This window comes from Neovison vison, unplaced genomic scaffold (assembly GCF_020171115.1).
Source record: "Neovison vison isolate M4711 unplaced genomic scaffold, ASM_NN_V1 Scaffold_039, whole genome shotgun sequence".
NCBI lineage: Eukaryota > Metazoa > Chordata > Mammalia > Carnivora > Mustelidae > Neogale > Neogale vison.
Genome location: NW_025334843.1, coordinates 21,921 through 40,570, shown reverse-complemented (window position 1 = coordinate 40,570; position 18,650 = coordinate 21,921). Strand labels below are relative to the sequence as shown.

Genomic DNA, 18,650 nt, shown 5'->3' with positions numbered 1-18,650 from the left:
CGCTCCCCCTGCCCCTGGCCCTGCCAGAGCGACTCCCACTGCCCCTGCCCCTGCCTGTGCTCCTGTTCTGGCCCTTGACCCAGATCCTCCCTTGGGCCCACCCCTTCCCCGACCCCTCCCTGGGTCCCTGTTCCTGCCCCAGACCCAGCTCCAGCCCTTGACCTTTCCCAGGCCATCACCCCTGCCCTTGCCCCAGCTCCTGCCCGTGCCCGTTCCCCTGCTCCTATCCCTTCTCCTTTCCCTGACAGGGCCAAGGCCCCTGCACCTGCCCCTCCACCTGCCCCAGACACAGGTCCTTCACCTGTTCCTGCCCCTTGCCTTGCCCGTTCCCGCGCCCCTGACAGGACAGCCTCCCCTTCCCCTGCCTCTGCCCCTGTTCCTGCCCCAGGCTGAAATCCTGCCCTTGACCCTGCACCAGCCATCACCTCTGCACTTGCCCCAGCTCCTGCCCCTGCCCCTTCCCCTGCCCCTATCCCTTCACCTCTTCCTGCCAGGGCCACTGCCCCGGCAACTGCCCCGGCACGTGCCCCAGACCCAGGTCCTAACCCTGTTCCTGCCCTTTCCCTTGCCCCTTTCCGTGTCCCTGCAAGGACAGCCTCCCTTCCCCCTGCCTGTACCCCTGTTCCTGCCCCAGACCCAACTCCTGCCCTTGACCCTGCACCGGCCATCACCCCTGTACTTGCCCCATCTCCTGCCCCTGCCCCTTTCCCTGCTCCCATCCCTTCTCCTTTCCCTGACAGGGCCACGGCCCCTGCACCTGCCCGGGCACGTGCCCCAGACCCAGGTCCTGCCCCTGCACTTGCCCCTACACCTGCCCCAGACCCAAGTCCTAACCCTGTTCTTGCCCCTGACCCTGACCCTGCCCCTGTCCCTGACCCTGACCCTGCCCCTGCCCCTGCCAGGAAGGCCTCCACTTTCCCTGCCGGTGCCCATGTTCCTGCCCCAGACCCAGCTCCTGCCCTTGACCCTGCACCAGTCATCACCAATGCACTTACCTCAGTTCCTGCTCCTGCTCCTGCCCCTTCCCCTGCCACTGCGTCTGCCCCTGCCCCTGTCCTTTCTCTTTTCCCTGCCAGGGCCACTGCCCCTGCACTTGCCCCAGACCCAGGTCCTACCCCTGTTCTTGCCCCTGGCCCTGCCCCTGCCCCTGCCCCTGAGTCTGCCCTTGCCCCTGCCCCTGCCCCTGCCCCTGCCAGGAAGGCCTCTACTTTCCCTGCCTGTGCCCCTATTCCTGCCCCAGACCCAGGCACTGTCCCTGTGTCTTCCCCTTCAACTGCCGCCATCCCTTCCCCTGGCCCTGCCTAGGCCCCTGTTCCCGCCCCAGACCCAGCTCCTGCCCTTGACCCTGCACCAGTCATCACCAATGCACTTGCCCCAGTTCCTGCTCCTGCCCCTTCCCCGGCCCCTGCGTCTGCCCCTTTCCCTGTCCCTGTCCTTTCTCCTTTCCCTGCCAGGGCCACTGCCCCTGCACCTGCCCCAGACCCAGGTCCTACCCCTGGTCTTGCCCCTGCCCCTCCCCCTGCCCCTGCCCCTGCCCCGGCCAGGAACGCCTCCAATTTCCCTGCCTGAGCCCCTGTTCCTGCCCCAGAACCAGCCCCTGCCCCTGCGTCTTCCCCTTCAACTGCTGCCATCCCTTCCCCTGGCCTTGCCAGGAACACCTCCCTTTTTCCTGGCCCTGCCTAGGCCCCTGTTCCCGCCCCAGACCCAGTCCCGATCATTTGCTCCTGCCCCTTTCCCTGACCTTGCCTGTGCTCCTGTTCCTGACTCTGACCCAGCTCCTGCTCTGGATCCTGCACTGGCCACTACTGCTGACCCTGTCCCTGTCCCTAGCCCAAACCCTGCCCCAACACCTTCTCCTGCGGGACTCCCAGACCCGCATCCAGGGCCCACAACTCTGCGGGGAGATCTCCCCATAAAAATGCCAGCAGTTCCATCCCCTGACCCCGACATCCCCCCAGAATCTCTCATCCCCTCCCCTTGTGTTCTTCCTCTCCTGTATGGAGTCACCGTTATCGTCGCCGTCCATCTCCTGTATGCCGTGTATTATTTATTTTAAATAAAAGTTCTTGTTTTCCCTTGAACACGTCGTGAGCATGAAGTGCATTCCCAACGCTGGGCCACCACACCACAGAACATCGTTGCAGGCTACCTCCTTCCCCAAACGAGACCCTGAGCCCAAGCCCTCCTGCCCTTTGTTCCCCCAGCCTGGCCCCTCGCAACCCTAAGCTGCTTTCTCTTTCTGGTCCTGCACGTGTTCTGGAGGTTTCTGGAAGTGGAATCCCTCAATAGGTGCCTTTGTGTCTGCACCTATTTTCAAAGGGCCCTTCTTTGGGGTTGGGTTTGGTTTGGTTTGGTTTCTGTTTCTTCTCTCTGTTTGACATAGAATTTCCCTTATTGGTTGTTGAGATGCCCAATGGATTACAGAGGAGATGTCCTCCTAGGGACCCCTTTAGGAATTCTGGGCACAATCTCGGGGCCAAGGCCCCTGTTCCTGCTGGGACACCAGAGTCTGTCCCCAGACAGGACATGGCTCTTTCCTCCTGTGGCCCACACAGAAACCAGGGAAATGCAGAAAGCTGGAAGACACACGGCAGAGGGCAAAAGCATCGCTCCCAACCCTAGGCCGGAGAAAGGTCTCCCATGGGTCTGCTCCAATCCATGCTCCAAGTCACTGGGTCCCACAGGGACAGAGACAAGGGACAGAGACTAGACACGTGCAAGTTCAAGGGGGAGGAGAGGCACACAGGGAGTATGTGTCAGGAGATGCGGGAGCTCCCGGGGAAGGACTCAGGCAAAGGAAACCCTGGGGAGGCAGTGCTGGTCACCCTCGGACTGGCAGGTATCTGGTCTGGGGTCCAGCAGCCCTGGGGAGACCGTGAGGAAGCAGAGGTCCAATGCAGGGCCCCTGGAGAGAAGGGGGGCAGGCACCCCTGTCCAGGACAACAGTGAGCGGCGCCCATCCCGGGCCACAGGTGCACCTATCACCTAGCAGGGCTCAGCCTGGGACTCACCCCCAGAAACTCTGGCTCGGTGGGTCACGGATGTGTTTTCAGTAGTAGTTGGCACAGCAGTGGTGGAGACAGCAGGGAATGGAACAGTGTTCATGCCCAAGGAGATGCAGGGGATCCTCATCCCAGTCCTCATGACACAATGTCCTGGGGCTACTTTCTCAGTGCTGTCTGGGGCACAGGATCATGGCTAACCCTAACCCTCCTAACCCACTCCTGCCACCCTGCTTCTGGGGACATTCATAATAGTTGAAGGAGGACGTAGACAGGATCCAGAATGACAGCGCGCCAGGAGAAGGAAGGTCAGCACTGGGAGGACAGATGGACCAGCCCCGAGCCACCATTCAGGGACTGAGCTGTGATTCCCTCAGATCTCACCCAAAATAATGGCTCCTGATGTGTGGACCAACTTCTGCGGTTTCACTCCCTCCCTACCTACCTCATTTATTCAGTCCATCATTCATTCCCCCCTCTCTCCTTCCCCTCTACCCCTCCCTTCCCTCCCTGACTTCAATCTTCTCCCTCCCTGCCTCCCTCCCTCCCTCCCATCCTCTTCCTTCTCTCCCCTCCCTCTGTCCCAACCTCCCTCCCTCTCTCTTTCCCTCCCTCCCATCCTCCCGCATGCCCTCCCTCATTCAGCCAAGGATCTGGGGTCCCTGCTCTGTACTGAGCACTGGGGCTTCATCAGTGAGCACCCCTCACCCATGTGGTCACATCCACTGTGGGGGGTGACAAGGGTCATCCTCAGGTCTCACAGTGGTGATGAGCACCAGGAATCTGCTCCTGAAAACAGAGGCCCATTCCACAAAGAAAAGAATGGAAAGACACATGCTTAGCATTTCCTCAGGAAAAATCTAGTCCTGAAATATGATGAAAAGTAAATATATCCTAGACTTCATGCAGTGTGAGTTCTAATGGCCCATACACACTGATTCCTAGAAGCAACAAAGAGTAACTCATTCAATGTTAACTGAGGGTTTGTGACACATCTTTTCTAATCAAATAACATTTCAGCCAACATCTCCAGGGCCTCTGAGCTTACCCAAAGGTCTGTGTGATCCTCTGACTCTTCCATCGACCTCCGGGGAAGCTCAGTCCTATTGCCTTCCTTGTCTCCTGCCTCTTCTGGGACACTTCCATGGACTCCTACCCCTCGCCAGGGCCTCCCCACCAGGACTCCCCATGCCCTGTGGCCTGGTGCCCAGGTCCTGCTCTGGGTCCCTTGAGCCTGGTGCTTTGTGCAAGGCCTGGGTGCTCCCTCTGGGGTCACTTGGCACCTCCCATGTAGTGGCCTGCATCTTCCTGCACTGGGTCTCCTCTGACGAGTCTGTGAGGCCAGCCTGTGCCCGTGTCATGGGCATGGAAGCACAAGTCCAGAAGGTCCAGATGATCTGCTCCCAATCCCAATGTGTGGAGCCTGGGCCAAGAATGGTCCCTGAGCAGGGGACGGCTTGGGCCTAAGGAGCCTAAGGGAGGGCGTAGTCCACTGAGCCCACAGGAGAGTGAGCACGGTGGGGGCCTGGCGCTCAAGCCAGCTGGAAGGCCACACCCCACCCGCACTGGCTCTGTCCCCAGGGCTGGAGGTCATCAGGGTATCTACCCTCCCATGCTGCAGGCTGGCAGTGACTGGCAGGGGAGGAGGCACCCCTGGAGCAAGAGAGAGTCCTCCACAGAGAGGAGGGGGCAGGGGCTCTCCCAGCAGCAGGTGCACTGGGGTGGGCTGAGGGGGCATCAGGAGACAGCAGTGTCTGCAGCTGGGGTCTCCACACAGGCCCCCTCCTCAGGCTCGGCACAAGCTTGTCTGGATGGCCTTTGTGCCCCAGACACAAAGTCTGACTCAGGACCTGCCCTCAAGCTCCCACTCCCAATCCTTTGTATTCAGCTCAAGTGACAAGAAAGGGCCAATAGTTTAGGTGGTGTTGGGTGCAGAGACTTGTGATTTTCTGGCCCACACTGGAACACTGCTGGCATTTTAAAGATCTCAGGGCTTTGATGCAAAACCTGTAGGATGCCTGGGACCATGGCAAGCTTTCTGAAACACGCCTCTGTGCCCCGCAGCCCTCCCACCCCACCAGCTCTGCTTAGATCCCTCCAGGCCACAGACCCACAGTCTTGGGTCCTCGGACAGCCCCGACAATGTGCCTTCAAAAAGGTGGGGCACCAGGACACACTGTGGACTCCAGCAAATCTACCTCCCAGAAAGTGCAGGTACCGCTGGGCGAACTGTCTGAGAACAGCCAGGTCAGGGTTCCAGGAAGACACCAGAGGCACAGGAGTAACTGAGGAGCATCTGAAGGCAGCCACCTCACTCCTGGGAGAGTTGGTGGCAAGCGAGAAGTCACAGAGGACTCCAAAGGTCTGGACTTGGTGTTTCCCTCTCCTGAGATGGGGACACCTATGGGAGGAGCAGGTGGCCAGCTGGTGGGGGGTGCAGGTGCCTCACATGGGCAGATGGGGTAGGTGAGGCCTGAGACCCCTGGGGGATGTTCCTGGCATCTGGACTGAACATGTCTTCAAAGCTGCAGATTGGTTGGGATCATTTTCAGGCTGAGAAGGAAGACGAGGGGGACAGAGGGGACTGAGGAGGCTCGGCGTAGACAGGAAGGGACTGAGCCACGCCTTTGGGGGAAAAGTGGGTCAGCTCCAGGCTCATGGAGACAGACCTTGAGGCCATTATGCTACAGGAGATAAGCCAGTCCCCAAAGGACTGATACTGAAGGACCCCACTTGTGAGGGACGGAGAGCACCGATTCATAGAGGTGCAGTGAGCTAGTGGGTGCCAGGGCAGGGGAGGGGAGATGGAGGGTTAGGGTGAGGGTGAGTAGAGATCAGTTTGGGGTGAGGACAAAGTTATGGCAGTGGATGGCGGTGGCCGGTCCAGAAGAGCGAACATACTTATTGCCACTGAACTGACCCTGAAACATGCTTAACAGAGTCGGTTACATGTCTGTTACACCACAGTAGGAAAGAAGTGAGTCAGGAGGACTGGGTCATCGGGAGTCCCAGGAGGGCCCTGGAGCAGGGATCCTGTATCTTAGTTCTCACTCTCACACTCTGCCCCTCCTTGGTGACTGAGCTCACAGTAGGCACTCAGTGAATGCTTTCGAAGACACAGTGCAGGCAGATGGGGGCACAAGTGCAAACCCACCAGTGGGCACTGAGGAGTCCCAACAGGATGCACATCCCGGCGGAGCCATTACAAATACCAGCACAGAAATAGCCGCTTAAAACCAAGGCAGGAACCACGTATAACCCAGAGGGTTCCATTCTCCTGGAGGCTGAGCTAGCGGCCACAGCCAAGGCCTCTGGCAGTCAGGGGACTGGGGGTCTAACAGGTGGCTGGGCACACCCTTGACCCTGAAGCCCCATGGGACTGGGAGGGAAGACCCAGCCAGGGCCCGTTCTGACTCCACGGTGGCTGCAGGGCCACTCCCAGCCCCACCAAGATGTGTCTGTTTAGAACCAGGGAGGAAACCTTTTCTCTCGACTGTTCTTTTTAAAGATGATTGCTCAGCATTGACACAGAAAAACATCTGATATAAAACTGGAGCTGTTCACAGTTGCCAATGACCCAGAAGCTATCAAAATGTAGTGACCACAAAGAGAGGAACTTGTGTCCCCAGGCAGGCCTTCCATATTCAGGTGTGGCTGGGGGCCCTGGACATCTGGGCCTCACAGTCTCCCTCAAAGGGACGGAAGAAGAAACCTGCTCTGATGGCTCCACTGGCAGCATCCCTGGATGGAAACGGGGGCAGCCCCTCACATGTTCCTGGTGTCCTGGTGATTCTTGGGCACAGCCATGTCTCTCAGCTTCTTCATGATGGGGGAGGGGGTGGTGGGTAGCCCAGCAGCTGCGGATCCCACAGATCCTCCAGGGACAGCCCAGCATCTGCAGGTCCCACAGGCCCTCCAGAGGACAGCACAGCAGCCACAGGTCCCACAGGTTCTCCAAGGGACAGTCCAGCAGCTGTGGGTCCCACAGGTCCTCCAGGGACAGCCCAGCCACTGCAGGTCCCACAGGTCTTCCGGGGATAGCATCTTGGTGAGTTTGTGATCCAGCAGGTACCTGCTCAGGTGGCTCTTGTCATGCCACATGGCCTCCATCCCACTGGCCAGGTCGCCCTGCATCTCATGGTGACGGGCCAAGGTCAGTCAGTGAACTTCCACCACCAATACCCTAAAAAAAGGCCCCAGGTAGTAAATGTTTCCCTGATCCCTGGGGGTGTGGGCCTGGGACTACGGCTGGCACTCATAGCTGAAGTCCTTGCAGGCTACCCAGTAGGAACTAGGGTACAGGGTGCCAAAGAGGGGGGACAGGATCTCCACACCCATGTCATCACAGAACTTCAGGTCTACGCCTGCACACCAAGTCGTCCACCTCACGGAGGAAGTCCTGCTCGCAGAAGCAGCTGACCATCACCATGTGCTCCACGGACACAACCTGCCAGTGTGGGGAGGTGGACTACCACCCTCCAGCCCTCCTGGTGAGGACACAAGGGCCCGGCAGACAGCTGGTCAGTGAAGATGTAGCAGGTGACCCTGTGTCTCACCATGAAGACCACTATCTTTCAGCCCTCCCGGACAGGAACACGGGCCTGGCAGCCGGCTGGTCGATGAAGACATAGTAGGTAACCCTGTGGTTACCATGAGGACCACCAACATCTGCCTCTCCCAGAGGGGCACATGGGCCCAGCAGCCAGCTGGTCAGTGAAGATGTAGTAGGTGACCCTGTGTCCCACCATGGAGGGTTTCTCCACTGTCTGCAAGAACAGATCCAGGGAGCTATAGGGACAGGGGACAGGGCATGAGGAGGTTCACTGCCAGAAGCTGGAAGCAGGACCCCAGAGCTGGGGGCCTTAAACATGTATACCTTCTTCAAGGGGGCAGGCTCTGGGCTTCTTTAGCCAGAAAGGTCACATTGGAGAACATCCACTTGGAGACTTTGGGAGAGGAGTGGAGATGGTATCGATTTCTGAAATGAAAGCTGATGTTTTCAGATCCATTGTAATGAAGACAGAAACTAAAGCCGAGCCATAGGCTACAGCTGATCTGACAGTAAATTAGGGAAAAGAAGGGCAGACAGATCTGAACATTTGCCCACTAAACATATGCTACAATTCGTGACACACTGATTCCAAGTAACAAATGTTCAGTCATTAAAGATAAAAAGCAGAGGGATCTACAGTAGGAACTGAAACAGATCTCCCAAGTGGGGTTGTTTTGAAGGAGTGTCTCTGGTATTATCTCATCTTCATATGATTGAATTATGTGTATCAGAAGAGAGGAGAGTATGTCACAGACGGGAGGTGTGAAAAGTCACTGGATTTTCTAAGCAATCTGAGGCTGCACTGCTGGAAGGACAAGTTTGATGGGTAAAACTGGGTCGGAGCAGGCAGTCCTCCCTGGAGTGAAGCAGAACATTCTTCAACGATCTGCTTTTACGCACGGTTCCCGGACCTCGACCGACAGAGAAGAACCTGGTTTTTCTCCCTCAGAACGCAGTTCACATCTACAAATACCCTACTTGGAAGGGAGGGGGCTTCCTCCATTTCAAGAACCTAGTTGCTAAAAATAGACATTCTCAGGCTCCCGGGGGCCTCGGGTCAAGGTCCCAGGCTGCTGGGATCCCTGCTCAGCGTGTTCTCGCTCACTCCGCGCTCTCTCCCGCAAGTCAGTCAATAAAATCTTTTAAAAACTTGTAAAAGATAAACATTCTCGTGTTGTTTCTCCTTCAGCAAAACAGAACTGAATCTCGTTGCTCCAGACTCTACGAGGGACCCACACGCCCTCCGGGCAGCCAAGCCCGGCCCAGCGCGACCCCGAGACGGAAGACCGTCCCCGCGTCTTCACGCTCCAGTTTGGGGAGGATCAGACACGCGCTCTCGGAAGGGAGGAAACGCAGACGCAACTCTGCTACAAAGTGACCCCTGGAAACAGAAGCGGCGGGGCCGAGGCTCCACTCGCTCGCGGCGCGGCCGGCCCGGCCCTCCCCGCGGGTCACCGGCGCGGCGGGGGGGCCGCCCTCGAAGGAGCAGGGACGGGCTCCGCGGCAGGCTGCCAAGCGCCAGACTTGCTGCATTTGGAACTGGAATCTTATTGTCCATTTTTACTTAAAAAAATAAAAGACCGTGTCCGACGTGGCAAAGGGCCCCACGTCCAAAGGCGGAGAAGGGGCACAAGCGACACTCGAGACACCGTCGAACTCCTCGGCGAACTCGCACACGCCTCTTCCGGGATCATTCAACTCCTCGCCCCGCCCCCGATCACGGGGCCGGAAGTCAGTTCCTTAGTCCCGCCCCCTCTCCCGGGCAGCTTCCGCTCCCGCTCCCCCCCCCACCCCCGCTCCGGATATCCGGTTCTGCGATGACTTCCGCCTTCCGGCCGCGGAGGGCGTCCCTGCGCACGCCGGCCCCGCTCGCCGCATGGCGGCCGCCGGTGCGATTGAACTGGGCTTCGTGGAGGCGGCGCCGGCGTGGCGGCTGCGCAGCGAGCAGTTCCCAAGCAAGGTGGGCGGGCGGCCGGCGTGGCTGGGGGCGGCCGGACTGCCGGGGCCGGAGGAGCTGGCCTGCGCGCTGTGCGGCCGCCCGCTGGTCTTCCTGCTGCAGCTGTACGCGCCGCTGCCCGGCCGCGCCGACGCCTTCCACCGCGGCCTCTTCCTCTTCTGCTGCCGGGCGCCGCCGTGCTGCGCGGGCCTGCGCGGTGAGCGGCGGCGGCGGCCGGGGCCGGGGGCGGGGGCGGGGGAGTCCCGCGCGGCGGCCGGGGGCGGGGAGTGTCGGGGTCCCGCGCGCCCCCCCGCCGCCTCCCCTGGGCGCGTCGGTGCGGGCCGAGGCAGGCGCCTCGCTTCCCCCGACAGCAAGGACCGTCGTCCGCACAGCCGGGCCCGCACGGCGCCCCCGCCCTTCTGCCGTCGCGTGACGGAACCCGGAGTCGGAACCCGGAGCCCGACGGAGACCGGCTCCGACTGCTGCGGTGCCGAACTGGCTTCGTGCCCCGACAGAAGATCCGATCCCTGAAGTCAAAAAGCTCCCGTTTCTCTGTTTCCGTTCAGTCCCGGGGGCCGGAGGCTCCGACATGCGGGGTTGTCCTATCGGTGACACTGACATTCCTCCTCCTCCTCTCTCAGTTTTTAGGAATCAGCTGCCCAGGAAAAACGACTTTTACTCGTACGAGCCGCCCTCCGAGGACCCTCCTGCAGAGACGGGAGACCGCGTGCGCCTCCAGCTCCCGTCCGGGGCTCATCTCTGCAGGGTTTGTGGCTGTTTAGGCCCCAAAACGTGCTCCAGATGCCACAAGGCACATTACTGCAGCAGGGAGCACCAGACTCTGGACTGGAGATCCGGCCACAAGCAGGCTTGCACACAGTCCGGTGAGCGGCTCATCGGAAGTCCTAGCTCAGTTTCGTGGCCTCGGTCAGCCCAAGGTTTTTGTTTTGAGATTAAAAGTTAAGATTAGAGAAGGCATTCTGCTTTTCAGAACCCTAGTAAGGGATACCGTGGACACCTCTGTGATGAGGAGCCCTGAGGTCCTGCCTGCTCAGTTACGTCCCAAACTTGCTTTAATACAGGCGTTTAATTCACGACCTAAATTGCAGGGACTGTGTGGGTTGATTTATTAGGGAAAACGGCTGCTGCATGCAATATACTTTAGAAACGGGAGACGACTGGATCCTCTTTAAAACTGTATGATTAATAATGATATTAGTTATGTTTTCTTGTTTCAGATTATTTGGACAGAACAATTCCAGACCACAACTTCCTTTTTCCAGAATTTGAAATTGTAATAGAAACAGAAGATGAGATTACCCCTGAAGTTGTTGAAAAAGAAAATGAATCAGAAATCTTGGGGAGCATGGGTGAGGAACCAGATTTAGAACTTGATTCACTAAGTGATTAAGTAAAAGGCTGGAAAGAAAAGGCTCAGTACGTCAGAAAGAGAGGTCGGTACTGACAGGAAGTGAACTCACTTTGGAGTCCTGTAGCCTGTGATTCTCAAACACTGTCACGTGACTGTACCCTTCCTATCCCTCTCCTCCTTGGCATATGTGTCAGGTGGATTCTGGTTCTGATGAAGATATGTCAGGGTAAGTATCCAGGTGGTCATTTGGGTAGGGCTCCTCCACAAGATGCTGTAAACCTGGCAAGCTCCTCTGGATCCCAGATCTATTTCTCAAGTCAAGGTCAAACATGGGAGACACTTGGCGTAGTGTTTGGCGAGCAGGTGCCCTTTAAATGTTTCTCTCATCTACCCAATTTTCTAGGTTACCTAGAGGTGATGATGGTATGGTAAATGTAGTATCTAGGTCGACCAGATACCTAAGAGAAGGGTTAGTAGCCAGCATTTGTCCAGGTCTTACTCTGCATCAAGGGCTTTTTGTGCACGATCTCATTACAAATCCTGGGAGCAGTACAGGGAGTTAGAAACTGTACCTCATTTTGCATTGAGAATTTGAGGTTTTCTGGGTAACATGGTCATGTAACCAAAGTTGCTAAAGATTCAGAACTGCAGTTTGAGCTCCCGTGTTGTTGACTCCAGAATGTGAGCTCTTAACTACCACAAAATTGGGTTTTAGAGTCTGAAGTCTTTAGAATATCACCTTACTGGTTTATAGTTCCTATTCTGATGATAACAAAAATAGACTTTGGTCCATGGAACACAGATTAAATCCTGTTGAGGACAACAGTGGTTCAGAGAGCTGGGATTCCAGGAGAGGAGTGGGCAGAGAGAACACAGAGTGCGCGATGGCGGACTGAGTAGACCCGCTGGGAGAAGACCTGAGTGAACGTGACCCGGGGACGGGCCAGGCAGCTTAAGGGCAGTAGTGAAAACAAAAGGTATTAAAATAGGAAATAGCCTGTGGGGAACATGGGGCATTTGCGATCTCGGTTGTTTGGGATTTCCTGCCCTCAGCATGTGGGAAGTACCAGGTCATAGGCACTAGTTCTGTTGCCGTAACAGTTGTGCCGGTATTTTTCAGGTGAAGCACTTGAGGAGGAATTGGATTCCATGGCAAAACACGAATCCAAGGAAGATAAAATTTTCCAGAAGTTTAAAACTAAAATAGCCCATGAGCCAGAACAGGTAAACTCTTTTTTGTGTTCTTCTCAGGCGGTGGTTTCAGGGTACAGTCCCTGAGAAGTAACTACGATAAAGGTAGTCTCTTATAGTGGGAATTCTTCACCCAGATGGTCTGCTGATCCTGTCAGTAATTACTGAAAAACTACAGATTATGCTCTTTGTCATGTGGGGTCCGTATTTTAAAGACGGCACTGGACACAGATGAGTAAGATGTTGCTTGTAATACAGGCAGTTTGCGCCAGTGGCAGCAAGAAAGGAACAGGTATTTTTGCCCATTTATCCAACAGGAACCTTTTGCTTGTAAAACCAACATGATACGTAAACACAGACACTGGTTTTGTGAGAAGAAAAATGGCTTTGGGGTTGGTTAGAATCCTCGATTCTAGAGTTACATGAAGAGCTCTGATGTAACTGCATCTACAGTGTGAAAAAATTAGAGGTTAGTTGTGAGGATGAAAGGGGAATTGGAGGCACATAGTAAGTGCTCAGCAAATGTCTCCCTTCTTCACCTCTGTTCTTCCATTAATACCATTCCCCTTAAAGACATTCGTCCTAAACCTAATCACTGAAGAAAGTTCAGCTAAATGCCTAAAAAGCAGTCGCCGAATTAAATAAATACCCAGGGGAAGAACATCATGAGAACAGACCTAGGTCCTAAACACTGCGAAGGTAGTTTTTAGTAATGCATATGTCTTTTTGTTTAAGACTTTTTTTTTTTTAATTTGACAGGCAGAGATCACAGGTAGGTAGAGGCAGGCAGGGAGCGGGGGAAGCAGGCTCCCCACTGAGCAAAGAGCCGGATGCAGGGCTCCATTCCAGGACCCTGAGATCATGACCTGACCTCCAGGCAGAGGCTTAACCCAATGAGCCACCCAGGTGCCCTGATAATGCACATGCTTTTAAAAAAACCTAGGAAAGCCACTCAGTTACAATGCAGTTTATCTCTAATATTTATCTAAACAACTGTGTTATTATTTAACATTTGTCCCTTTAAATTTCTTTAGAAACACATATGTATATATTTTGAGAGCAGTACAAGCAGGGACGGGGGGGGGCAGAGCAAGGGAGAATTTTTCATTTCAGCATTTTGTTTATCATTGGCGAGAGCATGCTGAAAGAGCACACACACACGGGGAGGGGAGAGGGACGAGCAGACACTGCTGAGCCTGGAGGCTCCATCCCACAGCCCTGAGACCATGACGTGAGCTGAAACCAAGATTCAGGTGCATAACCAACTGAGCCACCCAGACACCCCTGGTCCCTTTTAAAATTTTTAACTGAGGTTCCTTTTACTGTGAAAATAAGCAGACTCTGGGCTACATTTTGGATTCAGAAGCTGGTAATGGAGAAACAGGATTATGGTGGGACCCTCACAGAACATTCCTAGGATTCAGATTCTAACCGTATTATCTACGAAATAGGATTTTAGTATCCTGAGTCAGATAAGCTAAAATGCCTGCTTTGATAACACTGAAAAAGCATTAGTGGTGCCAGGTCTGAGGTGGGGGAACAGTAAAACGGTTTCGGGGGGAGTGTTCATCACAGTCCCCCAGGTTATTACCAGTCGTGCTGGCAGCTCAGAGGAGATGGTGGAGATCTGCTCACGATGCTGGCTGATTGCAGGTTCTCAGATACGGCAGAGGGATTGCACCCGTCTGGATCTCTGGTGAAAATATCCCTCAAGAAAAGGATATTCCAAATTGCCCCTGTGGAGCCAAGAGAATATTTGAATTCCAGGTATGACCTTAAATGACTACTTTAATATATAATCACCGTAAGTGATCTTACTAAATGCCTCAAAACTTCACTGAAGTAATACACGCACACGGGTCCTGTCGTTACCACGGAAGGTGCGTCCCACCCACGGGTTTATTCTCTGGAGGAAATTGTCTTACAGTTTCGTCCAGTAGTGCGCTAAATTAAATGCTTTTTCTGATGACTTGTCAGTCTGCTCGTCTCTGGACATCATCTGCTGACCGGCACGTAGTTCCTTCTTCCCTCTGGACTCCCAGTGTGGTGACATCGTGATTTTTAGTGTCTGCCTTTTGTTCCCTTGTAATTGTAAATATTCCTTCTTTTCTCGTTTCGGCAGTTAAGGTCTTTGTACTTGGTGACAGGAGCGTTTGAGAGGCCTTAGTAAGGTTTGGTCTTAGTTTGTGGATTTGTTAGGAAAACAGGTGGATATAGTCATTAAGACAAATGGTTTTTCAAAAGGAATTTTTAGGGTCACAATCCATTTGGGTTAGGTAGAAATGCTCTTGTCCTGTGGATCTGCTAACCGTACAGAGGGGTAGGTAACACTTGTTGCTTGAGGAAAAAAAGGAATTGTGAAGACTGTACCCAATAGTAATTGGTTCTCAGTGTCAAAGCCAGCGAGCAAAAAGACCAGGGGCCCTGCAGTCTCTGGCGAGGAAGGTCCATTGAAAGCAGTGTTCCTTGCCGCAGCGCAGGGCTCTCATCGTGTCGTCCTCTTCTCAGGTCATGCCCCAGCTGCTCAACCACCTGAAGGCTGACAGACTGGGCAGGAGTGTCGACTGGGGTGTCCTGGCTGTCTTCACCTGTGCTGAAAACTGCAGACGGGGGACTGGCTACACAGAGGAATTTGTTTGGAAGCAAGATGTAACAAATACACCCTAAAGAGAATGCAAAGCCTTAAAAATGCTCATAGTCTTTTAAGCCTTGCAAGTCCATTTATCCTAAGAAATAACTGCAGCAGAGACAAAGGCACAAAGATGTTGCTTTAGATGAGTTTACGGTATGTAAATGCTCGTGCAACAAAAATGTCTGGTGACAGGTAATTAAGTTCTGGTGAATCCCTACAGAAGAAGGTAATGCAGTCTTAAGGATACGCACCTATACGCACAAGATAAAGGTTTCAGCGGACACCAAGATACTCACAGTATGTTTGTATTTTTAGGAAAGTATTTATACGTGTATGTCTCCAGAAATCTGGAAAGATACATACTTAGCGTGAGCAAGTTAACCAAGGATGGTGGGAATACGTGAAGTAATCGTTTGCCTATGTGTGTTTCTTTCTACAATAAAAATGGGTTAATTGCCTAATTAAGATCATCATCATGCAGAGCATTTTCCCCACTAAGATTTGCAGTGTTAAAAAACTATGTGGGTAAACCCTGAGGAGACCTGACTGGTAATCAGGTCGGCGTCACCAGCTCTAGCATTTGTGGAAGCCCAGCAGGCTAGTGAGTATGGGGCACACCTGACACCAGGAGAGCAGCCCTCCTTTAAAACTGACCTTGATCAGCCAGCAGCGCTGCGCACAGACAGGAGATGCGAGGCCAGAACGACTGCCTTTCTCCCCTCCTCCCGCCCCTCATGCCAATGTACACACGGGGAATAAACCTAAGGAAGGAGGCAGGAATTGGCCACTGGAATTCCCTAGGGAAATCTGGCCCGGAGGTCGGCTAAATCTGTTGACTGTGCTAAGGCTCCTTCCAGCCCTAGCGTTTCACAGTTATGCTGTGACCGTCCAGTTCTTTCAGCACCAATGATGCCTGCCCAGCACGAAAGCAAGCCTGAAGGGACACTGCTGCTGATCAGCACTGGAAAACCAATAGCTAATCTAGCCATAAGTGCGTCATTTTGTTAATGTCACTGTTAGCTGATGTCACTACACTTTAGTACGAGAAGTCCTGGTCGATTAGCCCCCGCTGTACGTGTACCTATGTACATACAGTTCATCAGCGTGTGTGTGAAATAGCGCCACATGAGAAACCAAAGTATCGCCTTACGACGGGGAGATCTGTTACTGGGCTGTAAAGAGGGAGGATGGCGTCACAGTTTTCAAGCTGGGAGAGCAAAGTCTAAGAATCCCATATACAGTGACAGAGCCGGTGGCTAGTGGAGGGACACATCACGAGTTGTCATCAACTGGTGGCAAGAATCAACACTTGGTGGGAAGCTCGGTGGCTTCTGGAAAACTGGGCTAGTGGTGGGGGGTCTTCCCACTGCGAACTATCCTACGTTTCCCAAAGCAGAATAGTGCCCTGACTGCTAACGACTTGAACAAAATCCATTAGGGCTGTCTGGAGACCTCACTAGAGGATAGAGGACATTCTCACAGGCATGTTGGCAACAACCAGCCAAGCTGTTCTTGAGGTGTGTACCCCTACCAAGTTCTGGCAATTAGGGTGAGGGTTCATAGGGTCTTTCTGCTTACGGACTAGTCCAAATCAACAGAAAGAAAGTCCCAGTGCCAGCTAGCATCCATGTTAAAAGATGGCCATCACACGCAAAATAACACAAAATAGAAATAACCTAAAACCAAAAATTTACACAAAACACTGAGCAATTCAGTTTAGAAATGTCAAGATGCATTGAAAGACACTCTAAAACGATCACATCTCACCCAGCAAGTTCCTGTAAAGGACGTCATTCACTATCGCTGATCCACAGAGTCCACTGTCCCCCAAAACTTCTGTTTGGCTCAGAAGCTGCCTGACCCAACTGCTTACCCCTGCCAAGAGAGCAACACACTGACCTGTCCTTTCAGGTCAGATACTGAATGCTGGCCTCGTCATCCCTGGACAATTCAGAGATCACCGCAACATAAGTGTGTGTAAGTGCCTTTGATCATCACCTTGCTGGTTGTATGATCGGAGACGGCTGCGTGTAAAATGTAAGGTGAAGTAAGTGACCGTGGGATTCCCTAACTCTCCAGTCCATGGTCTTTAGAACGTTAAGGATTCTCAGTGTAAAAAACATGTGATTAAATGAAACTTCTGTAGTCCGGAATTTGAATTGGACACATAAGAACTCGGGTATTTTACCTCAAAAACTTTCAAAGGGAAAGAAGCAATCTTTATCCTGCTATATGAAATGCATCACTTTATAAAAAGTATTCTATGAACAACTGGAAAATAAGTAGAATTTCATCATTTGCAACCCACTAACAAATTCACAGATTAACGAGAAGACAGACAACCGGGCACTGGATTCCTAACAACAGAGCACGCCACTTGCATAGTCTTTACAGAGGGACCAAGCCTCTGGAGGTAGCCGCTCATCTGCAGGAAATCGAACACAGGAACATGCTGAACTAACTACACCACGTGTTTGAAAATAGCACAACACATACTGTAAGAAACTACCAGCTGTAAATTTGGCTGTACATATTAAGGAAAAGATCGGGAAGGGCACCTGGGTGGCTCAGTGGGTTAATAGGCCTCTGCCTTCAGCTCAGGTCATTATCTCAGGGTCCTGGGATCGAACCCCGCATCAGGCTCTCTGCTCCGCGGGAGAGCTCTCTGCCTACTTGTCATCTCTCTCTGTCAAATAAATAAATAAAATCTTAAAAAAAAAAAACAAAATAAATGAAAAGATAGGGAACGGGACTGTAAGAACTAAAACAAACGCATTTTTTTTTAAATGGAAGACTACCCCATGTTAGTAATTTAGGTAATAACTATAAAATTCAAGATTAATGGTTATTGGTGGGCGGGGGGGGGGGTTTTTGTGGCTGGACTGGAACAGGAGGGGCCCCTGGACACGGGCAAGGTTCAGAGTGGTGGCTGTAGGGATGTCTACTGAGTGATAGGCTATGCTAAATGCTTGTTCTGTTAGGTCTGTGTGTGCTGTTTCACAGGGAAAAGCTTCAGAATTCAGTAAAGTGATTGGGAATAAGAAATATGTCAACAAGAATCGAAATGTAATAAAAAATTAACATAACAGGGCCAGAGAATACTTAGGAATTAACTTATGAAATACAGAAGCCCTCTATGAAAAAATTACAAAACTTGACTAAAGACCCGAGAGAAGACCTATTATGTGGAAAAATACTTCTTTCTTGCGTGGAAGGAGAGGATACTGGATTGAGAGGATATTGGATTGATAGACGGCAGCGGCTCCCCTCTAGGCATGTTCACTACAGAAATGTCTGCTCTGAATCACAAACAGGCATGCAAGGGTGCTTCCTACCGCACTGTTTATGATGCTCAAACACTGCCGATAACGAAGGAAACAGGTAAATACGTAAAGGTACGTAGGCGAGGGTGTTGTACATCTGTGATGTTATCAGACTCCACGACATACTGACTGAAAAACAGCAAAGCTATAAAACAACAAGTGCTTTAGTATGTTCTAAACACGGGACCGAAAGGAAAGAATCTGCACAGAAGGGGGCTTGGGAGATACCTGGGGAACTAAGCGAAAGGGAGAGAAGGAAAGAACTCTTCCTTTCTGACTGCCTGCCTCTGAACTTTGACAAATTAACCCAAACAATAAAACCCAAGAACTTACACATTTCCAGGTAATATTCATGAGAAAAACAAACCCCTCACCAAGCTGTACACACAGCCCAGCTTTCATACTGAAGGACTCTGGCCGAGGGGCAAATACCACAGCTGAGGCCAGCGTTTGCTCACCTGAGAAAGAGGACAAAACCAAATTACAGGTTTTGTGAGAATTACAGGCAATGAATGTCTCTGGGAAACAGGAGGGATCGATATATGGAACATAAGAAACCCATGTTTCGTGAGCAATCTTAAATTTTCAGGTAGCTCATCCCTGATCACTGGACAGACAATGAAATGTTGACTGAAACAAACA

General features: G+C 52.9%; 1 protein-coding gene across 1 annotated transcript; it reads left to right on the top strand.

Annotated features, from left to right (window-relative positions):
* Nucleotides 1-9,395: 9,395 nt before the first annotated feature.
* Nucleotides 9,396-15,155, top strand: LOC122897955 (programmed cell death protein 2). The gene is made up of 6 exons (XM_044236125.1): nucleotides 9,396-9,707; nucleotides 10,132-10,374; nucleotides 10,729-10,860; nucleotides 11,983-12,086; nucleotides 13,707-13,820; nucleotides 14,562-15,155. The coding sequence occupies exons 1-6, from the start codon at nucleotides 9,431-9,433 to the stop codon at nucleotides 14,718-14,720; spliced, it is 1,029 nt and encodes a 342-aa protein (XP_044092060.1). The 5' UTR covers nucleotides 9,396-9,430; the 3' UTR covers nucleotides 14,721-15,155.
* The last annotated feature ends 3,495 nt before the right edge of the window (nucleotides 15,156-18,650 follow it).